We start from the raw sequence: 27,089 nt of genomic DNA, 5'->3' as shown, positions 1-27,089 counted from the left end.
AGGTTGTGGAAAACCTGATCAGAATTGGTTCTTCTCTCATTTTTAAACAAAAACCTTTAAGTCACATTCTTGTATATAAGGTTTAGTTACAGGAAATTTATCTCTAAAGTGAAGCCCATGAATTTTTACCTACAATCTCTCACTGGTTATAGTAGACTTCTGTTGTTAAATATAACCTTTTACTTTTAAATAATAGAAGTTAATTTGCTTTGGTTTTCTTTTATCACTTTGTCCCTGAGATAATTCCTTGGAGACCTTGACAACTCTGGAGATTTTGATACCCCCTAGAAATTAGAGGAATGACATCCAGACAGGAACTCTCTCTTGGTCCGCATGGCTATGTGGTTACACTTTTTTAGATAATGGTAAACCTTCTCATCTTCCCATCAAAAGAATGAGAATTGAGTTCCCGTAGAGAATTTTATTTCACTCTACAGCATGTTGGCCATCTTAGAGCTGCTCATTCCCAAGAAGGATTGTAAAAATGTTCCCTGTGCAAATGTCACTTGCCTGATTCTTTCCACTGATTTTCACTAGCTTAATACCAATGCAATTGGATTCCCAAGGAGAGATTGATTAGCAGCGCATAATTTAATTGCATCAAAAGAAGCAGGAATTTTGAAGAATGTGAGAGGTAGCTTCAATGCCTACCAAAATGTTATTAATGCTTTTATTCCTTTATCCCAAGAAACAAAATAGGAGGATCTTCTTCACTTACAATTAATTAGCTGACACTGCATTACTCCTGATGGAGCCCTGGTGGCACAGTGGTTAAGAGTTTGACTGCTAACCAAAAGGTCAACAGTTCGAATCTACCAGCTGTACCTTGGAAACCATATGGGGCAGTTCTACTCTGTCCTATAGAGTCCCTATGAATTGGAATCAACTGGATAGAGGATTTAATCGATAAAATCATTGATTTTTGAGCAGTAAAGACCTCAAGAGATAGCCTTGTTTAGCTCACTACCTTCAGGTAGAATTATTTCCGTTGTCCTCAGTTGCATACTAGAAGTTTGTTATAGATTGATTAAAGTGTTCAGTTTGTGATCACCAAGCTTAGGTAGCAGTAGTAACAGACTAACTTTATTAAGAGTGAAGCTCTCCAGCTTTCGGTCTCTCTTTCATTTCAGGTGAAACTACCTTTTCTCTTCAAGCACATATGAAAGATTTAAGAGACAGGTATTAAGGAAGTGTAAGAAGATACTGTCATATGCAGCTGTTTAGAGCATAAATTGATACACCCTTTCTGGGAAGCAATTTGTAAAAAACAATAAAAAAAAAATTTTTTAAATTTAACCCTTTCTAAAAACCTGACTTTAGGCAATCTAATATAGGTGCAAGAGTATTTGTTGTAATTTGATATTATGAAAGAGAAAACTGGAAATCTCAATATCCAAAGATAATGTAATGGTTAAATTAATTGAGTTATAGCTATATGATGATCTAGTATGCAATGATTGAAATTGTTTCTGAAATCATTATTTCACAACATAGGATATGATTATAATTTGAGAGCTGAGAACAAAACTTTAGATATCCAGGTTTTATGAACATGGTATATACATGTATAAAAATTTATATGGATAATTTTTATTGTCTTCCTTATTCATTTTATATTTCCAAGATTCTGTACAATGAATATTAAAATGCATTTTTAAATATGTACAAAGGATGCATAAGAAAGAGGATAAAACCTTCTTCTTCTGGCTATCTCTAGGCAACCATTTCCTTGATTTAGGTCCTTGGTTTCTGTGTTAATTTTTGTATTTAAATTCACTTTATTCTAAGCCTTTGTGACATTGTTGCTAGTTGTCTTTGAGTCAATTCCGACACTTGGTGACCCCATAAGTACAGAGTAGAACTGTTCCACAGGGTTTTGAAGGCTGTGGCCATTCTGAAGCAGATTGCTAGGACTGTCTTTAAAGGTGCCTCTAAGTAGGTTGAAACTGCAAACCTTTCAGCCAGTAGTTGAGCACTTAACCATTTGCACTACCCATATTACTCATACCATAGTGGATGAAAGTGATGGGAAAGGGACCCAGAAGGAAAATAACATTTATTGAATGCTCACTTTACCAATCTCTAACTCAGTTCCTTTTAACACATACAATAAAATGTGTATTTCAAAGAAAATGTGTTCCCCATGGCAAATAGTAGTGGGATAAACAAATAACTGCGAATGCATCCTAGTGTCTTTACCAACAAACTCATGCATACAGTATATTTATTGGAGCTGAAATTAAATTGTTTAGGATGAAAAGAAATTTGCAATATAGCCTAGGCTGTTTGTGGTCCAGGGGTCAGGCTTTAGTGGTTTCCTAATAAAATAAACTATTGATTTGATTAATTTTTACCAACAAACTCATGCATACAGTATATTTATTGGAGCTGAAATTAAATTGTTTAGGATGGAAAGAAATTTGCAATATAGCCTAGGCTGTTTGTGGTCCGGGGTCAGGCTTTAGTGGTTTCCTAATAAAATAAACGATTGATTTGATTAATTGGAACTTAAATAGATTTTCAGAAATTAGCATCTGTATCTTTGTAGTACATAAAGAGCCAGAAGCATCTGAAGTTTCCAAGAGTTATCTTTTATTTGCTTTAGCTTCACTCAGGAGCATGGCTTAATAGCTGAAACTCAAGAGTCCTGGGCTCCGATGGGAGCATTTTTCAGTAATTTGTTGATAGGCCTTGTCATAGATTGAATTGTATCCCTCCAAAATATCTGTCAACTTGACTAGGTCATGATTCCCTTGTATGATTGTATGCTCGTCTACCATTTTATCTTCTGATGTGATTTCCTTATGTGTTGTAAATCCTACCCCTATGATGTAGTAAGATGGGTTAGTGGCAATTATATTGAGGTCTACAAGATTAGGTAGCGTCTTAAGCCAATCTCTTTTGAGATATAAAAGAGAGAAGCAAGCAGAGTTAGGGGACCTCATACCACAAAGAAATCAGCACCGGGAGCAGAGCACATCATTTGGACCTGAGGTTCCTGTGCTGAGATCCTCCCAGACCAAGAGAAGACTGATGACAAGGACCTTCCTCCAGAACTGACAGTGAAAGTCTTCCCCTAGAGCTGATGCCCTGAAATTGGACTTGTAGCCTACTCGACTGTGAGAGAATAAACCTCTCTTTGTTGAAGCCGTCCACTTGTGGTATTTCTGTTATAGCAGTACTAGATGACTAAGACAGAATTTGGTACCAGGAGTGGGGTGCTGCTCTAAGAGATACCTAAAATGTGGAAGCAGTTTTGAAACTGTGAATGGATAGAGGAGTGACAGCGACAGAGGACCAGTGCAGCAGAGAACCGGCAGTGCAGAGATGTGGCAACAGCAGAGAGCTGGCAGAAGCAGAACTAGGAGACCAGTGTGAGACGACCCACGGAGCGATAGGGCTGAGTGCTTGGCACAGGAGGCTTCCTGGCAGAGTGGGGTGCCTCCAGACACATCAGTGGAGCTACAGAGATTTGGAACACTTGCCCCATCAAGGCAGATGCCCAGGAGCCAACAGCCCAAGAAGCTGAAGAGACAAGAAACACAAGAAGTCGAGCTGCCTCAGTTTCAAAAGGTATGGCTGTGATCTCTGGGGTTTCAAAGGGTGAAGTTGCCACTCAGATAGATTAGGCAAATGATGCACCTAAAGCTGAGGGAACAGAGTTGTTTCCCTAGTGGGCCTGGAAGGTGGAGCTGAAGCTCAGAGCAGCCAAGGGGCCTCCACTCAGAATCTAGAGAGTGTGGCCAATACCTAGAGTCTGGAGGGCATGACCATTGTGTAAATTGTCTCAGAGAACAGAGGATTATTTTAACAGCTTTGAGGATTAATGTAATGTGTTCTGCTAACTTGCTTGGTGCCTCTTATGCCTTTTTTCTCTCCAATTTCTCCCATTTGTAATGGAAATGTCTAGCTCGTGCTTGTTCTGCCATTGTACTTTAGAAGAAGATAACTTGTATTCTGGATTTCACAGATGAAGAGGAGTTTTTGGATTTTGGACTTGGAATTGAATTAAGACTTGCTATGATTTAATGGTATGATTTGTTGGAGTGAATATGTTTTACATGTGGCAAGGACATGAATTTTGGGGGGCCAAAGGGTGGAATGTCGTGGATTGAATTGTGTCCCCCCAAAATATCTGTCAGCTTGACCAGGTCATGAATTCCTTGTATGATTGTCTACCATTTTATCTTCTAATGTGATTTCCTTATATGTTGTAAATCTTATCACTATGATGTAATAGATGGATTAATGACAATTATACTGATGAGGTCTATAAGATTAGATAGTGTCTTAAGCCAATCTCTTTTGAGATATAAAAGAGAGAAGCAAGCAGAGAGACAGGGGGACCTCATACCACCAAGAAAGCAGCACCAGGAGAAAAGTGCATCCTTTGGACCTGAGGTTCCCACACTGAGATGCTCCCAGACCAAGAGAAGACTGATGACAAAGACCCCAGAACTGACAAAGAGAGAGGCCTTCTCCTGGAGCTGATGCCCTGAATTTGGACTTTTCGACTACCTGACTGTGAGAGAATAAACTTCTCTTTGTTAAAGCCACCCACTTGTGGCATTTCTGTTATAGAAGCACTAGATGACTAAGACAGGCCTTAAGCAAATCAAATAACCCTTTGGAATACATTCTCTTATCTGTAAAATGAGGCATTGGGCTAGGCACAGTGATTTTTCAAACTGCCTGGTTGGAAACTCTAGGGAGGCAAGTACCATGAGAGTTTTTGTTTATGGATCTGAAGGACCAACACGGTGCGGGGAACATAATTAGCACATAACTAGCACTTGATAAATATGAGTTGAATGAATGACTGACTGGGCCCTGCCTCCTTGCCTGGGAGTCTGTCTCCCCACCATAGCTTCGCCCAAAATAATTCTGCTTGTATGTATTTTATACATAGGGCTGCAGGTAAGATTTCATTAAAAAAAAAAAAAAGGATATTGCTACTGAAAATAAAAGTTTGAAATCTCTGGGCTAAATAATCTTAAAGATCCTTTCAAGTTTATAATTCTATGTTACTAATTTGTGCTATTGTTTTAAAAAAGATACAGATCACAACCCCTTTTACTCTCATTTTCTTCTGCTATACATTCCTGAGGAGCCCTGGTAGCACAATGGTTAAGAGCTTGGCTGCTAACTAACAGGTCGGCAGTTCGAAACTACGACCTATCAATCCTTGGACACCTTATGGGGCAGTTCTACTCTGTCCTATAGGGTGGCTATCAGTCGGAATCAACTTGATGGCAATGGGTTTGTTTTTTGTTGTTGTTATACATTACTAATTTCTGTGATAGAGCTGTGTGTAAATTGTATTTATGACTGAGAGAGGGAATGGCCTGTGTTTTGACAGATGAGTCAGAGATATAGGCAGAGAAGGAAATGAAGGGATATGCCAGTCACTTTGTGACATGTGGATATTAGTATATACCATCAATCAAAATAATAAATGAGTTGGTGTCATACGTGAAATAAAGCAAAACGGGAAATATACACTTAAAAATGTAATAAAATCCTCTTTTGATATGCCATTAAACTAGAATATTGCAGATATTAGAAGATTTCATTTGCAGCATGAATCCTAAAGGAAATAATTAAAATAAAATGACAGTTACCAAAATGACTCTGAAATTATTCAAAAACCCTGCAATGTAAGTGGATGGGAGTAGAACTATCCATTTTTCTATTAAATTATTCAATGTAATGTTTGTGTGTGTGTGTGTGTATTTTTAAATTATTATTATTTTGCTTTTGTAGTGCTAATTTCATTTTCAACTTGGAAAAATATTAACCTTAGCTAATGAGTGGAATATTCTGAAATACTTTTTTCATTCTGTCTGATGCCTCATCAAACAGACAAAATACAGAATTCAAAGAGAAGTAGGAAGTGAAAAATGTAAATTACTTTTGTAGAGAGTTAGACCAACAATAAATTGTAGGGATGGTCATGTTCAATAGGGATAACAGTTGCTGTTGTTGTTAGGTGCTGTCGAGTCCGTTCCGACTCATAGCAACCCTATGTACAACAGAATAAAACTACTGCCCAGTCCTGCACCATCCTCCCAGTCGTTGCTGTTTGAGTCCATTGTTGTAGCCACTGTGTCAATCCATTTGGTTGAGGGTCTTCATCTTTTTTGGTGACCCTCTACCTTACCAAGCATGATGTCCTCCAGGGACTGGTCCCTCCTGATAACATGTTCAAAGAACATGAGATGAAGTCTCACCATCCTTGCCTCCAAGGATCACCCTAGTTGTACTTCTTCCAAGACAGACTTGTTATTTCTTCTGGCAGTCCATGGTATATTCAATATTCTTCACCAACATCATAATTCAAAGATATCAATAGGGATAATACAAATTCTTATTTCTTAACCCTTTGCTATGTGCCAAGCCAAACTGGGACAAATTGCCACTCCCTCACTTAATTCCTACAATAAGCTTATGAAATAAGCACTATTTTTATTCCCATTTCACAGATGAGGTTTGTTATTGCTAGTTGCTGTGGGGCCAGCTCCAACTCATGGCGATCTCTTGTATAACAGAATGAAGTGGTGCCCAGTTTTGTGCTGTCTTCACAATTGTTGGTATGCTTGAGCCCATCCTGGTAGTTATTATGCTATACCAAGGTCATAAGAAGTAACCCCCCTAGCAGCCCTGGTCGCACAGTGGTTAAGAGCTCGGCTGCTAACCAAAAGATCAGCAGTACAAATCCACTAGCCACTCCTTGGAACCCTATGGGTCAGGTCTACTCTGTCCTATAGGGTTACTGTGAGTCGGAACCAACCTGATGGCACTTAACAACAACAACAGGCAGCATGAGCTCCCATGTCACCCTGGCCATCCCCCTATTGTGGCACTTTCTCATTGTACTATAATTATTTTTACCCACCTACCTCCCCCTACTTAATGGAGAACTCCTTCAAGGCAAAGGCAGTGTCGTGTTTATTCTTGTAGTTCCAGGGATTTAACACAGTGACATGACCCATAGTAGGAGCTCAGTAAGTGCCTGTTAAATTACTAAGATTGCCAGAAGTCACTAAGCATAAATATATTAAAGGAAACACTACAGGATTATAGAAAATAACTGATGATGTGAACACAAAGTGCCAATTGCTTTTAAGACTGTTAGGCACTCCCTTCCTCAAAAAAATGAGACTTTTCAGAAAGAGGGAATATGAAAAACAAGCCCAAAGAGATGATTGATGTGACATAATGTGTCCAATATTAGGAAAGGTTAAGGGAAGGGATATGAAAGCGTAATTTAATTAATGATCTTTACATTTATGGTGAGCTCATCTCCTCCACAGAGAGGCAACCAGAGTTTCATCAATAGTGAGCCCCAATAAGAGGAATAGTCAGGGAATATTTTAAGCCTTAGGTAATTTTCAAAAGCTTGGTATGTGATTATCATAGGGAAAAAAAAATTTATATTAAAACAGTATGCAGTATAACTTAATGGGGGGAAAATCAACTTGGACTTCAGCTTGAGGGCTTGAAGTCCTATCAAAGAAAAACATTTTTGATTATAAGGAATAGTTTACTAAAAGAGGCGGGGGAGGATTCTAAGTGATTTTGTGCATGAGTCTTTGAAGTGGGTGGTACTAATTTCTGTAATCCCATCCACCTCAGTGATGCTTTGATTAAATGTGATGATACTGTCCATTTTAATATGGTCTTTAATTGCCGTTTCTGAAAGCTTCAGGCAATAAAAATTCACTACCCATAGGTCTCTAAACATCTTTCTACCATTTGCTCCTTCTTCTAAAGGATGTCTAGGCCTTGAATTCTGCCATGGCTTTTAGGAGTCAAAGTGGTTTTTAGGAGTCAAAGATCAGAATGAGCAAGGGCTGCAGTGCAAAATGGTATGCCTATCTTGCAGACATTTTCAGCTGCCTAAGTGCTACATGAGGCTGGTGAATACTCTTTTCACTCTCTGGACATGAATTCACTTATAAAAAGAAAAATTTCAGAATGAAAAGAGCATAGAGTAGAGTTTTATTAGCCAGTGCCAGCATGTCAAGTTAGATGGGTACTTATGTTGATTTTGTTTTTTCATAACTGGTTCATAGGAATCCGCCTCCAATGTGGAGTCAAGTCCATAATCCTGAATTTTGATTTAGTGAAGAAAAATTTCTGTAACACCACCTAAAACAAAATGAATGTTAATTCCCCATTTTGGTTGGCTCTTTGATGAAATACTAACTTTTTTCTGGAACTCTTTTTCTGACCACCTCAAGACTGTGCTCTTCCAATAGGAGGAGAGCCAAACTAGTCTACAAGCATTTATGATGCAGTGCTGTATTGTCCATATGCTCATCAGCCCTTCTCACTAGATCGTTAGAACCTTGAGAACAGAGCTGCGTCTTGTTAACTTTGCCTTCTCGTATCTAGTACAGTGTGTAGCAGACATAGTCACAGTCAAGAAATATTTGTTGGATGGCACTTTCTGAAATAGCCCCTTTCTCTTTCTTTCTCACTTATTCATTTCTCACTTTCTTTAGGTCCTCTCCATTTGTCCCAAGGACATGAGAGCTGATATCTGTGTTCATCTAAACCGGAAAGTTTTTAATGAACATCCTGCTTTTCGATTGGCCAGCGATGGGTGTCTGCGCGCCTTGGCAGTAGAATTCCAGACCATTCACTGTGCTCCTGGGGACCTCATTTACCATGCTGGAGAAAGTGTGGATGCCCTCTGCTTTGTGGTGTCGGGATCCTTGGAAGTCATCCAGGATGATGAGGTGGTGGCTATTTTAGGTACTGTGAACTTTCCTAATGTAGTAGCGAACGTGTAACAGTTTTAGAGATTTTTGCTTCTCAGGTTTCTTATGAGAAATTTCCTTTGTCTGGTGGCTTTAAAAATTGGGTCACTAATGAGATGATGAATCTTAATGAAAACTAGTAATGCTGTTTCAGCAAAGAACATTAGTACCGGTCACAGCCCAATGGGCTGCATGAAGGTTTGATTAAAATGTTTTTGGAAACGGTAGAGAGTATCTTTTAGACTAGAGCTGATCGTGACCTAAGGTGCCTTGTACCTCCATGTTGGTAAGTGTGAAAAAAGTTTGTGGAGTGATTGTCAGGTTACCGATATGGAGTGTTAGTCTCAGAGGGGCAATAAAACCTGTCTAATTCAACCCTTTCCTTTGGAGGTTAGCAAAGTGAGGCCCAGAGAAGTTTAGTGACTTTCCCAGCTAGTCAGTAAATGAATTAGGTCTTGAGTATAGGTCATCTTACTGCCTCCTCATAGTGGACCTACGTAGTAAGCTCAAAGTAATGAAGAGGTAAATGAGCCTGACTTATTATACTGGAATGATCACCATGTAAGTAAATGAACCTTATGTTTTTAAATCTGGTTCTATCCATCTGTATTCATAAGCCAGGAAAAGTATTTGGCTAATAATCAATTCATTCCAAAATCCATGTATTTTGAATATCTGTAGATAGGTGTTCTAACAAAAGGAAAGACAGTGACAGTGCATGTAAGTGACAAAATACAACATTTTACATGTTTGGGGACAGTGTAAGATATAATTATTGGTAAAAAAAAATTGCTAAATGACCTTTTAGATCATTTTCTGCTCAAATGTCTATAAGCAGGTTCATGACACCCACATAGATATAAAAAGGAAGCAATAATGAGGTCAGAGGAGAATCATTCCTTGTTTTTTTCTCAAGTAAAATCAGTTAGAAGTGCAACTCCATTTTGATTACATTTTTTATGGCTTGTGTCTCATGAAAAGTGAACTCAATTTTTAAACTATTGGATTCTTAGCTACCGAGGTCAACGTACCGTAGCTTGAATGCCACTCATTCTCGTAAGTAAAAGATTGACTGATGTATTTTAGAACCAGCAAAAGCAAAATCCAGCACAAAAATGATTTCAATTTTCAATTATTTGAAAAAGACAGAATGGAGAAGACATGACCCTTCATAGGAAAACAGTGTCTGTAAAACTTGTAAGAATTATAGAAATTGGTTCAGGGTTGCAAATGGCTGAATGACATTGTTTGTGAAACTTTGTTTAACTGTTTAGAAATAATATTATGGTTGTGGTTAAGTTTCTTCTAGGAACTATTTTGATTTTTGTTTTATTGCAAGAAAAGCCACACAGCACTTTCGAGTCAGCACTCTGGATATGCTTAATGCTTCTTAGTGCTTGTCTGATTTATTTACTGAAGCATAAAGGGGTTGTATAGAAATCCTTTATAAAAAGTATACATTTCACTAGAACAACCCCTTGTGATTAAATAGAGTATATACACACTACAACCATTCCTATTTGCTTAAAGAAGAGGCTAAAACACAAGCCCCGAAGAGGTATATTTTTCTTTTCCTGCATGTTTGTGTCAATGGTGGGTGGGAGAACAGACATCACATATATTACAGTAAAGTGAGTACCATCATGATAAATTTCCTCAGCTGTTGACTCACTGTCGTTTGCTTTGCTCCATTTTCTTCATTACAGCTTCACCTTGGTAACTCCTTTTCTAAAAGAAGGTTGGAGAAAGCCTTGAGTTCATTGCCTCTGGGCTGGGTCGGCTAAGCTGAAATCACTTGCTCCATGAGACAGACAAAATGCGTTTTCTTTTCATTTTAAAATAAAATGGTAGCTGGTTTTGCACAATGACACAGTAAAAATGAACACAGCCCCCCCCCTCCCCGGGTATTGGACCCGTTTCATCATATATCTGTCACATTTTATTTCTTTGAGTGTGTGCTTTTAGTTTGCTCTCCTCAAAAAATCTTGGGATTCAGAAGCTTTTAATCTTTCTGCTTAATAAGTAAAATTAGATAGACATCTCTCTGGCAGCCTGTTTTTCCCCATTTCCAAAGGCCTCTACCAAAGATTAATTTAACCAGAAACCAGATTAGGGGCTTTGTTTAACACCTAGGATGCCTTGACATTATTTTAGGAAAAAAGGGGGAGGAAAATAGTGACTTACCAGCATCAGACCTAGTCTTCTTTTCTTGTGCTTTTTTTTTTTTCCTTACTTTTCTCATTTGTGGTAACATAATTTTGAAATCATTACAAACTTAAAAAAACTGCAAAAATTATCAGGGTGCAAAGCTTGATATATTTCCTTAATTTCTACTTTATTGTGTAAGTTAATTAGGTCTTCTATATCCTTACTTTTTTTTCTTTGTCTACTTGGCCTGTCGTGTACTGATGGTGGCGTGTTAAGTATTTTTATTATTGATGTGTTTTATTACATCTTCTGTAGTTTGTGCTTTATCAAAGTTGTTGTGTTATTTGGTGCAGAGGTATTCATAACTGTTATACCTATGTTGTGAATTGTGGCTTTTAACATTGAAATGTGTCCTTTTCATGTTTAATGATTTTTGGCTTGAGCCTTGCAAGGGTTGGATAGAACGGCATCCCTTCAGTCCTCATATCTGAGGACACCTTGGGAAAATGGGGATTTATCCAAGATGATCTTACAGGAGAAATAAGCAGGCCTTGTTAGCCTGTGCACGGATTCATTTGCCAGTTGGAAGGTAGAGAAGGGAGGTCATTTTAAAATTAATTAAAATCTCTAAATCCAAAAATAGGTGCAGTTTCATTCCTTTGGATCTTTGCCTCTGAACAGTCTCTTGGTAGGTACGTAATTCTTTGTGTGTCAGAAGTGCTAGGGAGTTTAATGAATAACTTCTGAAGCATAACTAATTAATGGAAAGATAAAAAAAAATGTAGACAACAAAAACCCGTTTTTAACATCGAAAGATGGCTTCAAGATGTTTTCCTAAATAGGGCATATGAATATAATTGCAGTTCATGTCTTCTTCCAATTTGAAATTCTTTCAGTTCTTATACCTCCACCATTTTTGACCTTCCCACTTTTTATGAAACACAAAGAATTCCAAATTAAGTTCATGATGCATACATAATATTTTCTATTCTTTAATGTCTTCTTACTATTTAGCTCCTACCCTATAATTACTTAATGTGAACAGATTTGTTGGAATGGCTGAAATAGCTAACTTACTTCTAAATGCCTTGGCAATTATATTGTTCTTTTTGTTGTTATTGTTGTTAGGTGCCCGCAAATCAATTCCAACTCATAGTGACCCTATGTACAACAGAACGAAACACTACCAGGTCCTGCTTCATTCTTACAATCGTTGCTATGTTTGAGCCTATTGTTGTAGCCACTGTGTCAATCCATCTTATTGAGGGCCTTCCTCTTTTTCACCGACCCTCTACGTTACCAAGCATGATCTCCTTCTGCAGGGACTGGTCCCTCCTGATAACATGTCCAGAGTACGTGAGATGAGGTTTCGCCATCCTCGCTTCTAAGGAGTATTCTGGCTGTACTTCTTCCGAGACAGATTAGTTCATTCTTCTGGAATTCTGGGGTATCTTCAATATTCTTCACCAACACCAATTCAAATACACCTATTCTTCTTTGGTCGTCCTTAATCATTGTCCAACTTTCACATGCATATGAGGTGACTGAAAATACCATGGCTTGGGTCAGGTGCACCTTGGTCTTCAAAGTGACATCTTTGCTTTTTCACACTTTAAAGGTCTTTTGCAGTAGATTTACCCAATGCAATATGTCGTTTGATTTCTTGACTGCTACTTCCATGGACATTGATTGTGGATCCAAGTAAAATGAAATTCTTGACAATTTCAGTATTTTCTCCACTTATTGTGATGTTGCTTATTGGTCCAGTTGTGAGGATTTTTGTTGTCTTTATATTGAGGTATAATTTGTACTGAGACTATAGTCTTTGATCTTCATTAGTAAGTGCTTCAAGTCCTCTTCATTTTGAGCAAACAAGATTGTATCATCTGTACATCGCAGGTTGTTAATGAGTCTTCCTTCAGTCCTGATGTTCTTTTCCAGTCCTCCAGTTCTTCATATAGTCCAGCTTCTCAGATTATTTGCCCAGCATGCATTGAATAAGTATAGTGAAGGGATTCAACTCTGGCACACACCTTTCCTGGTTTTAAACCATGCAGTATCCTCTCATTTTATTCAAACAAGTGCCTCTTGGTCGAGGTACTGATTCCACACGACCACAATTGTTCTGAAATTCCCATTCTTCGAAATGTTATCCATAATTTGTTGTGATCTACACAACTGAATGCCTTTTCATAGTCAATAAAACACAGGTAAACATCTTTCTGGTATTCTGTGCTTTCAGCCAGGATCCGTCTGACATCAGCAATGATATCTTTCATTGTACATCTTCTTCTGAATTATGCTTGAATTTCTGGCAGTATCGTACCGTTTAGAGAATATAAAATGGTCTTTCTTCCTGACAGTAGATCTGGCTCCTAAAACATATGTTTAGCTGCATTTACATTTTGTCTTTTCTCTTCTGTGTTTATTGATTTTTAGAATCACAGGGTAGGAGTTATTAATCTAGGACCATCTCTTTGTAAGTCATTAAAATTTTACTTCATATCCCCCCACCCTCCCAAATTTTTATATTTGTGAGTGAAGGATTTGGAAGGAAGGTTTACAGATTGTTATGGAATTGGCAGAGGGATATAAAAGAGGAAAGGAAAGTCAATTAAATGAAATTAATTATATAAGAAAGACAATTTTTAGTACTTGGGTTAAGATTTCATTTTAATTAGAATCATTTATTTAGAATCTATCTCATTAATATTTGTATATTTTCAGAGAAAGCTTATAAATTATGATTCTCAAAATTCAAAATCCCTTTCTTATTCCAAAAAGAAAAATGTCTGAGATAGGAATGAATAATATTTTGCTATTTTGAGAATCTGTGAAAATGTGACTTTTAGGCTGTGATTAAGATTTCTTCCTGTATACTTGCTATTACAAGTCAAGTGCTTCACACTTTAAATCCTTAAAAGGGCTTTTCCAAAGCTCCACATAATTATTTTTCTTTTGTGTCCATGTTTCTGTTTTCAGATGCTAACTTATGAAACATGTAGGTTTGCTTTACATATTACAATGCTGAACTTAGTAGTTAATTTGGACTGGTAAGCCAGTTGTTTATTGTTTTTCTTTTTTAATTGATGTTTGTCTTGTTTTAAACTTTCCAAGCAGTGATTATAATCATTTGTCTATAGGTCAAATTATACACTTCTAGATTTCCTCAGCCTGTAGGTTTTTTGTAATATATGAGTCTTTACAAGCATGTAAGTTAGCTTAAATTCAACCTCAAACCCCCTCCCCACTATATAACTGTTGTTGTTAGGTGTCATTAGTCAATTTCAACTTAAAGCAACCCCGTGTAACATAGTAGAACTGCACCATAGGATTTTCTAGGTTGTTATCTTTATGGGGAGTCCTGGTGGCACAGTGGTTAAGAGCCCAATTGCTCTTGCAGTTTGAATCTACCAGCCACTCCTTGGAAACCCCATGGGGCAGTTCTACTTTGTCTTATAGAGTCGCTATCAGTCGGAATCAACTCGATGGCAAGGGGTTTGGTTTTGGTTGGTAATCTTTGTGGGAGCAGATTGCTAGGTCTTTCTCCCACAGAACCACTGGGTGGGTTCAAATCACCAACCTCTCCTTAGCAGCTGAGACTTGATAGCTCTTCATTCTATTCTTTATCTCCCATCTCATGATTAGTGCTCTTAAAATTTTGGCCCTGACTGGCTGCCATCTAAAAGGCCTAACTGCCCCCAATCTGTTATCACCTTCAACCTCCAATTCTATGTTACATTACCATCAGAGGAATATTTCTAAAATATAGCTATTATGGATTGAATAATGTTTCCCAAAAATATGTGTTATAAACCTAACCCCTATATCTGTGGACATATCCCCATTTAGGAATAGGATTTTCTTTGTTATGTCAATGAGGCCATCTCAGTATAAGAGTGTGTCTTAAACCAATCACTTCTGAGATATAAAAGAGCAGATTAGGTACAGAAGAAGGCAGACACGGGGGGGAAGATAGGCACTATCTGAAAAGGACAGAGGCAGACCCAGAAAAGCCAAGTGATGCTGGCTAGAGAAGCTGAGGCAAAGATTTTTCTCCAGAGCCAACAGTAAGGGAGCCTTCCCCTAGAGCCAGTGCCCTGAATTTGGACTCCTAACCTCCTAAACTGTGAGAACATAAATTTCTGTTTGTTAAAGTCACCCACTTGTGGTATTTCTATTATAGCAGCAGTAAGAAACTAAGAATCCTAATAAACTCATCATTAGGATTCCTGCCATGACTTTTCAACACTTTGAGGATAAAACATAACTCCCAGCATGGCCTTTAGGTTCTGGTACCTGCCCTCCTTTCAAGCCTGACTTGGGCTATATTAAATCCTAAGGATTTTCCTGAGTACCACCAAGTTCTCTTTCCGTCAAGTTTTTGCATATACTGTTGCTGTTGTTAGTTGCTGTTGAATCGGCTCTAACTCATGGCAACCTTATGTATAACACAACAAATCATTACTCAGTCTTGTGCCATCTTAATGATCTTTGATATGTGTGAGTCCGTTGTAGCTTTTCATCAGGCCATCTCATTGAAGGTTTTCTCTTGTTTTCACTGACCCTCTACTTTACTAGACATGATGTCCTTTTCTAGCAATTGGTCTTTGCTGATGACATGTCTAAAATAAGCAAGATGAAGTTTCACCATCCTTGCTACTAATGAGTCTTCCAGCTTTTATTTCTTTTAAGACCGATTTGTTGGTTCTTCTGGAAGTTCATGGTATATTCAATATTCTTCTCCAACATCACAATTCAAATGCATCCATTCTTCTTCTGTATTCTGCTTTTATTGTCCAGCTGTTGCATGCACATGAGGTAATTGGAAAGACTATGGCTTGGGTCAAGCATACCTGAGTCATCAAAGTGACACCTTTGATGATTAAAACCTTAAGGATAACATATACTGTTACTTTGTCTAGAATGCCTTTTCTCTCCTTTTTGATTGTCTTTTATCTTGCTTCCTCGTTCTCTTTTATTGCTTTTCTTATTGACCTACTCTGCGTTAGGTGCCCCTTTTCTGGGCTTTCATCGTGTGTGCCTATACAAGGTTCTTAGTACCTCCTATTTTTTTCTTTCCCTGTTTATCCTTCCATTTATGCTGTGAGTACTTGAGATGTCCTGCTCATTTTTGTTGCTCTGTCATCTGTGATAAACCAAAAACCAAACTCATTGCCATTGCATAGATTCCCACTCATAGTGACCCTATAGGACAGAGTAGAACTGCTCCATAGGGTTTCCAAGGAGCGCCTGGTGGATTTCACCTGCTGACCTTTTGTTTAGCAGCTGTAGCTCTTAACCACTACACCATCGGGGTTTCCGTCATCTGTGATACCAAAAAAAAAAAAAAAAAAACAAATATCCTGCCATCGAGTTGATTCCGACTCATAGCAACACTATAGGACAGAGTAGAACTGCCCCATAGAGTTTCCAAGGAGCATCTGGAGGATTTGAACTGCCAACCTGTTGGTTAGCAGCCATAGCACTTAGCCACTTCGCCACCAGGGCTTCTGTCATCTGTGACAGAACCCCTTAAATAGGTTCTCAGTAAAGGTGTGCCCACTGAGCCAAATTATCTAGAACTTTATTTTGTGATTGAAATGTTCTCATATTTGTTTTAGTTTTGGGTACTCGTGAAAAATGTCTTGTTTTCACATGCTCTATTCTGTTGGTACAATTTCCGTTTCTTCTATGTATTATTTTAAGATACTGACTACTCTTTCTTTCTTTTATCCAGATTTTATAGTAAAATGTAGAGAAGCCCTGTAAAGGAGCCCTGTTGGCACAGTGGTTATAGTGCTTGGCCACTAATCAAAATGTCAGGAGTTCAAATCCACCAGCTGCTCCCTGGGGGAAAGATGTGGCAGTCTGCTTCTGTAAAGATTTCCAGCCTTGGAAACCCTATTGAGCAGTGCTACTCTGTCCTCTGGGGTCACTCACTATGAGCTGGAATTGACTTTATGGCAGGGTTTTTTTTTTTTTTCCAGTTAAGTGCATTTCCCTAAGCCTCCAGCTTTAGCATAGATCTGTTGTGGACTAAGCAAACATTTTCCTCCTGTTAACTGGGCACCTTGAACAGGGAGAGTAAGAAGGACTAAAGTAAGTTAAGTATCTCAGATCACATATAATTCTTTAACAAATCACTTTTTTGTTGTTCTCCATCAGGCACCCCCAGTATCCAGAAAGAATCTATATTCTGTTCGCTGATCATGGTAGGAAGACTAAATTACATCCAGTAAAGAAGATTTAGTTTTAACTCCTAAAAGTGGCATAGATTGTACCATCAACTGCAATAGATGATTCTATAAATCAGAGTTCATTTTATTAGGCAAGTAACACTTAAGAGTTAAAAGGGCTTAAAGAAAGAGAAACCCGATTTGTGGGTTTTTAAATGAGCAGGAATTATCACCATACTTAATTACAGTTTAAAGTAAATGGTACATTTTGATTTTTTAACATTTCATATCAAAAATTTAAAGTACATTTCTAAAGAATACAGTTGAGGCCCCTATGAAAGTATGATTTAAAGTATCAACAGTTAGCATTTATTGAGCACTCATTAACTAAACCCATGGGGTTGCCAAGGCTATAATTTTTATGGAAGCAGACTATCACGTCTTTATCCTCTGAAGATGCTGGGTGGGTTTGAACCTCTGACCTTTCCGTTAGCAATTGAACACTTAACCGCTGCACCTATAGACCCTTTAGGTGGTCTGTAGATGAAGAAAAAGTATTATGATAATAATCTTTCAGCTGAAGAAACTGAGTCTCTACAATGCAGTTGATTCACCCCAGGTCCCAGCTAGTAAGGGGGAGGCATAGGATTTGAACCCACGTCTGCCTGACTCTATATGCATGTTCTCAGCTATCACATTATAAAAACCGTGCTTTGTTTAACAGGAATATTAAAATAAAAATTTAAAATATACTACTATTTGGTTTAATCTTACTAGCAAATAGAATGCCTCTACTAACTTTATCAGTTTGTTTCCTTTAACAAAAAAGTTTTCTTGGTGGACAAAATTAGAGGAAATGTGTGTGTACACACACAAATAAAATTTATCATCAGTTCATACAGTTGTATTCAATTGAAATTGGCTTTTTTTAAACCACTTCTATATTATGTCTTCAACTACTGTTTTCCACATTGGGGTTGCCAAAAAACAAAACGAAACCCATTGCTGTTCGTTTGGTTCTGACTCATAGTGGCCCTAAAAGACAGAGTAGAACTGCCCCACAGGGTTTCCAAGGTTATAAATCTTTATTGAAGCAGACTGCCACATCTTTCTCTCGCTGAGCAACTGGTGGGTTTGAACCAACAACCTTTTGGTTAGTAGCCGAGTGTTTAGCCACTGCTCCACCAGGGCTCCTGAGAATGCTAAGGGTGGTAGAATTAAGATATCCCATGGTTTCTCATTTACTTTATGCCACATTATAAATATAACAACCTTAGAATAACAATAGTAATACCAGTACCCCCACCACCACCAATATAATTACTGACAAGACGCCAAAGGATTTTTGTATATAATTCTCCTGTACCATTATTTTTAATAGTTGTACATTATTTACATTGTCACATGCTATACTCTTTCCCTTTTAACCTCCATTTTTTTTTAGTCTTAATTCGACAAGTAATTATAAAGTTAGCACTACTACCAGTCTTTATGTCAATGTCTCCCTATGCATTTTGACTGTCTGAAGCATGTTCTCTGATAAATTCCTTACAAAGGATCTGTGGGAACAGTGTTTCCTGAGTTCTTTTATGATGATGATGTAGTTTGTGCCCTTTATATTTGAAAGTCAGTTTTGTTGGATATAAAATCTTTGGTTCACTTTAATTACCTAGAGTATCTTAAATCCGCTACTCCCTCTACCCCACTCAAATCAATAGGCAAATCATAGAACTTTTGTTTTCTACCATCACCTCTGTTGTAGCTTTCTCTCACCTTTACCCTTGTCAATGCCTGGACTCGTGATTAGGTGGTTGTGAGGCTGGATAAAATCACATGTTTGTAATCCATGAAGTATTACACTATTTTCACAGTGATGCTAAATAGTCTTCCAATAGTACTTCCTTGGCCACCCTTCACAGTCATCCATTCTGTTAAAGTGCTGAATGTGTCATGGTTCTTTATTTGAAACACTAGGAAGAATCTAGTCTTAAAAGTAGGATTAAGCAAACCCTATTGCATAGAATTCAAGGTTCTCTCTCTCAGGTTCTATCTCCGTTTCACCATACTTTGCCCTCTGTCTATGTGCTCTGGGTTTCAAGTATGTTTGGCCGATTCTGCTCATCATTCCCTGGATCCCACTATTCTTTCAGCCTTAAATACTGCCTTTTTCCTTCAAGGTTCAGCTACAATTAAACAACACTCAAACACTTCCTTCTTACCGAGATCTCCCCTAACAAAATAAACTCCAAATCTATTGCCACCAGGTTGATTCTGACTCATGACGACACCTAAGTACCCTCTAATTAAAAAAAAAATTTTTTTCTTGTGTGCTTTGCCTACCTTGGTCCTATAGCACTTATTTTTCATTCCTATTGTGCAATTAGTTTTGTTTTTTTTTTTTAATAGTTAAAGGCTTCTAGATAGCAGGATTTGTATTTCCTGCATCTTTCTATCCCCCATGGTGTGAATCACAGGTTTCAACTTAAGGGTAGAGTTAGGGTTACGATGCTGGTGCATTAAGTAAGTGAATGAGGTGTGTAGGGCAGCCACAATTTCTCACAATTTTGACAGATATGAAAGTTATATGACTTAACAGTGAGAATATGTACATCATTACAGGCTTCAACTCTAAATGCTTTCTTAGAAAAAGAAAACAGAAAAACTTCAAGATGTAATGACTTTTCAATTTAGTCTTATGCCTGTATTTCTTTTTTTATGACATGTTACTAGCTTACTTGATTTTGGTTTTAATATATAACCAATTCATTCATAACACTAATAGTGCCAAACTCAGAATTATCATTCTGTTTATAACTATTTCTTCCACTTCGTTAATGGTATCTACCATCGCCTATTACTGGTATTTGGATACTCTCTACTTTTTTACATCTACCTGATAGGGGCTCTTTGGCTCATTCTTTGTGTGAGTAAATAAAAATCTACAAGCTAAACCAATGAAGGCAGCTAGGAGTCACAAACAGTTAAGTGCTCGACTAACCCTAACCAGAAATGGGTGGTTAGAAGCCACCCAGAGATGCCTCAGAAGACAGGCCTGGCAATCTGCTTCTGAAAGGTTACAGCCTTGAAAACTCTAGGAAGTAGTTCTACTCTGCACACACGGGGTAGCCATGCATCGGAATCAACTCACAGCAACTAACAACAATGTGAATCAATGAATTTTTTAATAGTTGAGGATTATTCTTGCCTACTCTAAAAATGCTTTCAAATTGTATCCATTATAATTTTTCAGCAGAATGAATTTAGTCATCAGTCACTGGAGATTGGCAAACATAATTTCTAAGTGTTTTAAAAGATTTGAATACATCTATATCATTTCTTAATGTTAATACTCATTGTCTTGTTCTTTCTGGTCTTCTCTTTTAAAACATGACTTTATGCCAATTACTCTCCGTAAATAGTCAAAGTCCATTTAAAATCATGTAATTTAAAAACTCATGGTGTTGTTCATTTATTAACAAATGTTTTTATGCATATGTACTCATAATGAAGTTTTTGAGCCAGCTGGAATAATCAATTATAGGGAAAGGCTGACTAATAAATAAAAGTGCATTCGTAGATTAAAGACCAGACTGTAGAAGAGTCATCAAACAGAACCTCATCAGGAAAACTACCTAAGTCAAATTCAAATGCTGTATTTTTAGGGATCCATTGGATGCATTAGCTATTCTATCTGATGAGCTACTGGGATACTTTTCATGCATTTATTTTATCCATGTCATTAGTTCACCACATAATGTGTTTCACATATATATATATATATTTTAAACTCCGGGTGTTAAACTACAACCTAAGGAGACCATTGTCCCCAAGCATGCCATGATCTGTATAGTCCTGTAATTGTGCTGTAACTCTTTTTTTTTTCATGAAGTTTCCCAATCTGAATCTGTAAAATTTACTTCTATTTTCCAATACTGTTTCCTGTGGTTTAGCAGTGAAATACTTCATAAAACTTGATGCAGAGAACTGAGAAAATATAAATAGGCCAAACAACAACTTTTATGTTGAGTGTGAGCTTTTCTACTAATTTTAGGACTTTCGGGGAAGGTTAGTTCTCTCAAGCTCTAAAATGTTTATAGCTGAGACTACTTGTGCCCAGTGGGAGGTGACCTAAAAACCAGCATCAAATGTTCTATAGTTGTAAAGATGAACAGGAGTTCCCAGCCCTGAAAGTGTGCAGAATCTTTGTGATGAAGAAAGGAATGCCTTCTTCTTTGGATATTCCATGCATAATCTGGCGTCTCCACATATCTGTGATTTCTGCAGATTACTCAACATAAACATGCATAACATGCCTTGAAGAAGGACTTTAGCGAGTTCTGCTAACGTCTGCTAAACTAATTGATTTTCAAGACAACCATCTTCCCAGAAGTGCCGTAACAGTTTGTTGTGAATTGAGTGCCTGTTAACCAAAAACCAAACCAAACCCATTGCTGTCGAGTGGTTTCTAACTCATAGCGACCCTATAGGACAGGGTAGAACTCCCCCATATGGTTTCCAAGGAGTGGCTGGTGGATTCGAACTGCCGACCTTTTTGTTAGCAGCCTGAGTTCTTAACCACTGCATCACCAGTGTCTGTTAGGTGATGTTAAGTTCCTGAATTTTTAGTAATTTTAATTACTAAAAAGTTAAATAATTTAAATGGAAAAATTTCAGGGAGGTGTATATTAAGAATTTTAACTACATTAGTTAAGTATAATAAAATATGTAATAGACATGCCTTCACAATTAAAAATGGTCTATACTGGTAAGGGGAAACAATATATTGATTGTCTCTTACCTACTGATGATGCCCTTATCAGCTGTCTTAATCAGGGTCCCCTAGAGAAATAGAACCAGTTTTCTAAAGATTTACTAACTGCCCATATGGGCAAAGAATCTATGTTCTCTCTCTCTCCCCCTTCTGACTACGTACTATCTTTTCTGTCCTGTGTATCTGGCTTGAAATGTTATATCTTTTTTTTTTTTTCTTGTTTTTTCCTGTCAGTTCTGGCTTTAATCTGCATAATGAGAACAGGTATTTGCTCATCTCTGTGGTTACAGTGCAGAAAGAATAGGGCTTTGGCAGAGTGCCTCCAGGAAGGTTTTTCGCACCTGGATATTTTCCCTCTGTCTTTTCCACATGAAAACGTTCCCCTTCTCACAGCAGTCACACAAAGAATGCAGGTGATAACATTTCAGAAGCCAGGGGCTTTTGTGGAAATGTCTCAGCAGAAAGGCCTTTTGGTACTTTTAACCTTTGACGCTTCCTCCGCCCCTTTGTTCACGCAACGCAACTGCGTATTCATGACTTGGAATGACGACCATTTGAGAACAGGTTGCTAGTACACAGAGCTCTAAACGACTAGGTGATTTCCATGTGGTTTTTAGAACGTTAAAAATATCTCCACATTTGACTATAGTGTAGCACCCTTTATGCAAATGTTTATGAGCTAAAAAATCTGGCTTTCCACATTTCTACTTCTTTGGCTTTGGAATTATGGATGGGGCTCTTGGGCAGGCTCTGACGATCTGCTTAAGGTTTGGTGATAGGTGAAGAGGGAGGGATGGGATCCTTGGGGAACTAAGTCCTGGCAATTTTTGGTTGGTTGGGGCACAGGACATAGTCACTGAATAACACCTGCTTAATACATGTCGAATCCATTCCAGATTTATAAAGGCTGTAAGACCAGATCCTTGTATATTGCATTTTATTGTCATCTCCTTTTTTTTTTTTTTTCCCACCAGAAGGGGCAGAAGCAATGGTGAAACTAATAAGTCACCTTTGCTCTTTCCAGTCACAATGGGAAAAGTTACAGTGGCAGAAAATAATAAAACAATTTGTTAAAACGAGTTTTCTGGCTTCTCTGTTGGATTTTGTTTATGCATGCCACTCCAGATTTCCATCAAGAACTTAATATAGGGTGATGTTACCTCACACATTATATGAAAGCATTGTACACTGTTATATGTGTACTGATGAGGTTGCACCTTCAGGCTCTAAATTATGCTAGAAGATCAACACTGTATATGAAACTAAGCAAGAATGTGGTTCGGATAAGAACAGTTGTAGATCCTTTAATATGTGTCTATACTGTTTTGCAGGGAAAGGTGATGTGTTCGGAGACATCTTCTGGAAGGAAACCACCCTTGCTCATGCTTGTGCCAATGTCCGGGCACTGACATACTGTGATCTGCACATCATCAAGCGGGAAGCCTTGCTCAAAGTCCTGGACTTTTATACAGCTTTTGCAAACTCATTCTCGAGGAATCTCACTCTCACCTGCAATCTAAGGAAACGGGTATGTTGTCTGGATTCACTCTCCCTTGCTCATATTCAGTAGGTTAATATCCTATGCAATATTAGCTGAAGGGTAAAAAACATTTCATTTTGCAGCAGTATATTTCCATCAAGTTAAACTTATACAATTTTCTTTTCCTTTCCTTATATTTTAATACTTAAAAAAAAAAAAAACCCTGGCTAGATGGGTAAGGACTTTAATCTTTATCATTTAAGATGAAAAATGAAAGCAGACTTGAGAAGAAACAAACATGAACTTATGATATAGTTTGCTTTTAGGATTTATAATACTGCTATAAATTAATACCAGCGTATCTTAACGTTGTTAATTTTTTTTTAACCTAGTAAGACTAATCAAGCTGGTTGCCTATTTTGTATTCTTGACTTTCTTCAAACCCTCCTTCTAATTTAATAATCAATTCACAAAGCTTACTCCCCATTAATTCTTTCAAAGAGCACTCTGTCTCAAAAAATTAATTAACCCCACTGACATATCCTACAAATAGGTATAGGAATCCTTTTCTTTGCATGCTGCTGCAAATTTAATCTTCATTGCCATTTTCTCTTTTATTGATGAGTGTGATACAAATTTAATTTGCATGAAGAAATCTCCTAGCTCGGATTTATAGGTCATTGGTCATTACCTAGGGCTCTTTTATTGCCAAGAATGAAATACACATTTGGATAACTGCACTTAAGGAATTTCATCTCAAATGATTGCCTGTCTTCAGTGAAGTATTTTGAAATAACAACCCTTTCCTTCCACTACCCCCTTAAATAGAACCTTCACTGTAGTTAACATGCAGGGAAAAATTAAAGTCATAAGACCAATTAACACCTATACTATAAAAAAACATAGAAATGAACATGATCAAATAAATGTACTTCCCTGCTCAGGGTTCCGGCAAAGGAAAAGACTAGCAGTAAAAGTATTCACGCTAGCCACATTACTGCATTTGATCTACATTTGAATGGCACTTACAGTTTGTAATTCTATTGGCATCAACAAATATTTATTGAGCATCTACAACCTGCAAGACACAATGCAGATAGCTGTGGAGAACACAAAGACTAAATGCAGAGCCCCCATGGTCAGGGAACTTACAGTCAGGTGTGAATACTATGTGACGTAACTGAAAGCTCAGATAGTGATGAATGTCGAAGGGGGTGCTAAGCATGAATTAAATATAGAACTTTCTTGCTTTAGGCTCTAAACTCCATAGGGAGCTCAAGAGTCTCTATTAGCACGAAGCAGGACTATGTCTCCTTACCCTTTGGTCTATGCTCTACCTCTTCAATGGCAAATTCCTTCTCTCCAAGGCAGCCTGTTAGATATCTGAAACTCATATTTGTATTAAGTCTCATTAAATGTCAGCTTTTTAAATCTTCGCCTATACTGCAAGATTACCGAAACCTGTGATCGTCATTGTTACATTCCTCAAGATATATATTATTTGCCATTGTTCTCCTCAAAACATATTGTTTAAACAGCATCACATTTTATATTTATAATATGCTTGTGAAATAAAATGGACAGTTATTTTCCACTTAAAATGTATGACGAAATTTAGGCTTAGAGGGATTAACATCTAATAACTAATTGATACACTTGAAATATAAGATTTCGAAGAAAGATAATTAAGACAAATTATTCCTGGGTGGCGCAAACAGTGAAGCGCTTGACTACTAACTGAAAGGTTGGCAGTTCGAACCCACCCAGAGGCATCTCAGAAGACAGGCCTGGCAATCAGCTCCTGAAAGATCACAACCTTGAAAACCCTGTGGAACAAGTCCACTCTGAATGTGTGGAGTTGCTGCCATGAGCAGGAAATGACTTGAGGGCAACTAACAACAACAACCAGTAGAAAATTTTGATTCTTCAAAATGAGTTCATCGCAAGGCTGTGTTGCCTCTTTTTCTCTTTCACATGTGTGCGTATAACACACATACATACTCCACACGTTTGGTTTATTGATCATGAAGATTAGAGCACACAGCAGTGTGGCTATCTCTGATAGGACGAGAAGCAAGGGACAGAAGACTTATATTGACTTTTTAATGGCATCTGAGAATAGTGCACCTGCCTCTTTGCACAGGCAGGTGCACTGAGTTATATCAAATGGCTTCTTCCCTTTATAGCCTGTTCTCTGTGTCAGTTGTTTTTATAAATCCAGCCCTTTTGTTCCTGATGCGTGTCTCTCAAGACCTTGGCAAAATGTGGGAACAGGGTGTTCTGCAGTTATTCTCAGGAAAAAAAAAAAAATAAACCTACGCAACACACACAAAAAAAATCTCCAGTGATTGGTAATAATAACTATCATTTTGAGAGCCTATTATATAGCCAGGCACTTTAATACATTTTACATATAATAATTCTTAAGACCTCTCCACAACCCACAAATGAGACAGTATGATCTCCATTTCACTGATGAAACATCCAAATTATGACCTTTGTATGCTATTGATATCTCATAGCTATCATAACCTTTAATTACAATACAGTACCTAAAAGTAAGGAGCCCTAGTGGCACAATGTTTAAGTGCTGAGCTGCTAAGCAAAAGGTTGATAGTTTGAACCCATCGGCAGGTCCACAGGGGAAAAAAAAGACCTGGTGATCTGCTTCTTTAAAGATTACAGCCTAGGAAGCCCTGTGGGGAAGTTCTGCTCTGTCCTATAGGGTAACTACGAGTTGGAATCGATACAATGGCACATAACACCAACAACCTAGTAAGTGGAGAAGATGGACCATTAACACAGCTTCTCTGCCATTATGAATTACAGCTCTGGCCACATAAGCACATGCAGTGGCTCAGTAGATCAGTTTGTATAGTGTGCAGTTTTCATTGGCTGCAATGGGGAGCATTGGGAAAGTTCTTAGTCCATCTCTATCAAGGAAAAATGGGAGGCTTGAGGTACAAATTAGCTACCCCTAACCATTCTTAAAGGAGCCCTGGTGTCATAGTAGTTAAGCACTCAGCTGCAAACTGAAAGGTCGGTGGTTCAATCCCACCATTGGCTCTGTGGGGAGGAGAAATGTGGCAGTCTGTTTCCATTGAGATTACAGGCTTGCAAACTCATGGAAGCTCATAGACACATCCAAACACCCTGAGGGATCGAATTACTGGGTTGAGGGCTGTGGGGACCATGGCCTCAGGGAACATCTAGCTCACCTGGCATAACTTAGTTTATAAGGAAAATATTCTACGTTCTACTTTGGTGAGTAGCTACTGGGGTCTAAAGGCTTGTGAGCAACCATCTCAGATAGTCCACTGGTAATACCCCATCTGGAGCAAGGGAGAATAAGAAAACCAAAGACACAAGGGAAAGATTAGTCCAAAGAGCTAATGGACCACAACTACCACAGCCTCTACCAGACGGAATCCAGCACAACTAGATGGTGCCCAGCTACCACCACCGACTGCTTTGACAGGGATCACAACAGAGGGTCCTGGACAAAGCTGGAGAAAAGTGTAGAACAAAATTCTAGAAAAAAAAAAAAAAAAAAAAGACCAGACTTACTGGTCTGACAGAAACTGGAGAAACCCCAAGAGTATGGCCCCCAGACACCCTTTTAGCTCAGTATTGAAGTCATTCCTGAGGTTCACCTTTCAGCCAAAGATTAGACCTGCCTGTAAAACAAAATAATACTAAATGGCACACCAGCGCAAGGATAGAAGGGGACAGGAAAGCTGGTAATG

General features: G+C 38.0%; 1 protein-coding gene across 1 annotated transcript in view; it reads left to right on the top strand.

Moving 5' to 3' along the window:
* KCNH5 (potassium voltage-gated channel subfamily H member 5) overlaps positions 1–27,089 on the top strand; it is a 354,554-nt gene that overhangs the window by 249,393 nt on the left and 78,072 nt on the right. Inside the window, exons 9-10 of the mRNA XM_049899538.1 lie at positions 8,508–8,760; positions 23,195–23,391. Of these exons, the coding sequence (XP_049755495.1) occupies positions 8,508–8,760; positions 23,195–23,391 (450 nt within the window). The remainder of the gene's footprint in view (positions 1–8,507; positions 8,761–23,194; positions 23,392–27,089) is intronic.

The sequence above is a fragment of the Elephas maximus genome, chromosome 10, assembly GCF_024166365.1.
Source record: "Elephas maximus indicus isolate mEleMax1 chromosome 10, mEleMax1 primary haplotype, whole genome shotgun sequence".
Taxonomy (NCBI): Eukaryota; Metazoa; Chordata; class Mammalia; order Proboscidea; family Elephantidae; genus Elephas; species Elephas maximus.
The sequence above is the reverse complement of the archived record's forward strand: the minus strand, read 5'-3'. Positions and strand labels throughout refer to the sequence as shown.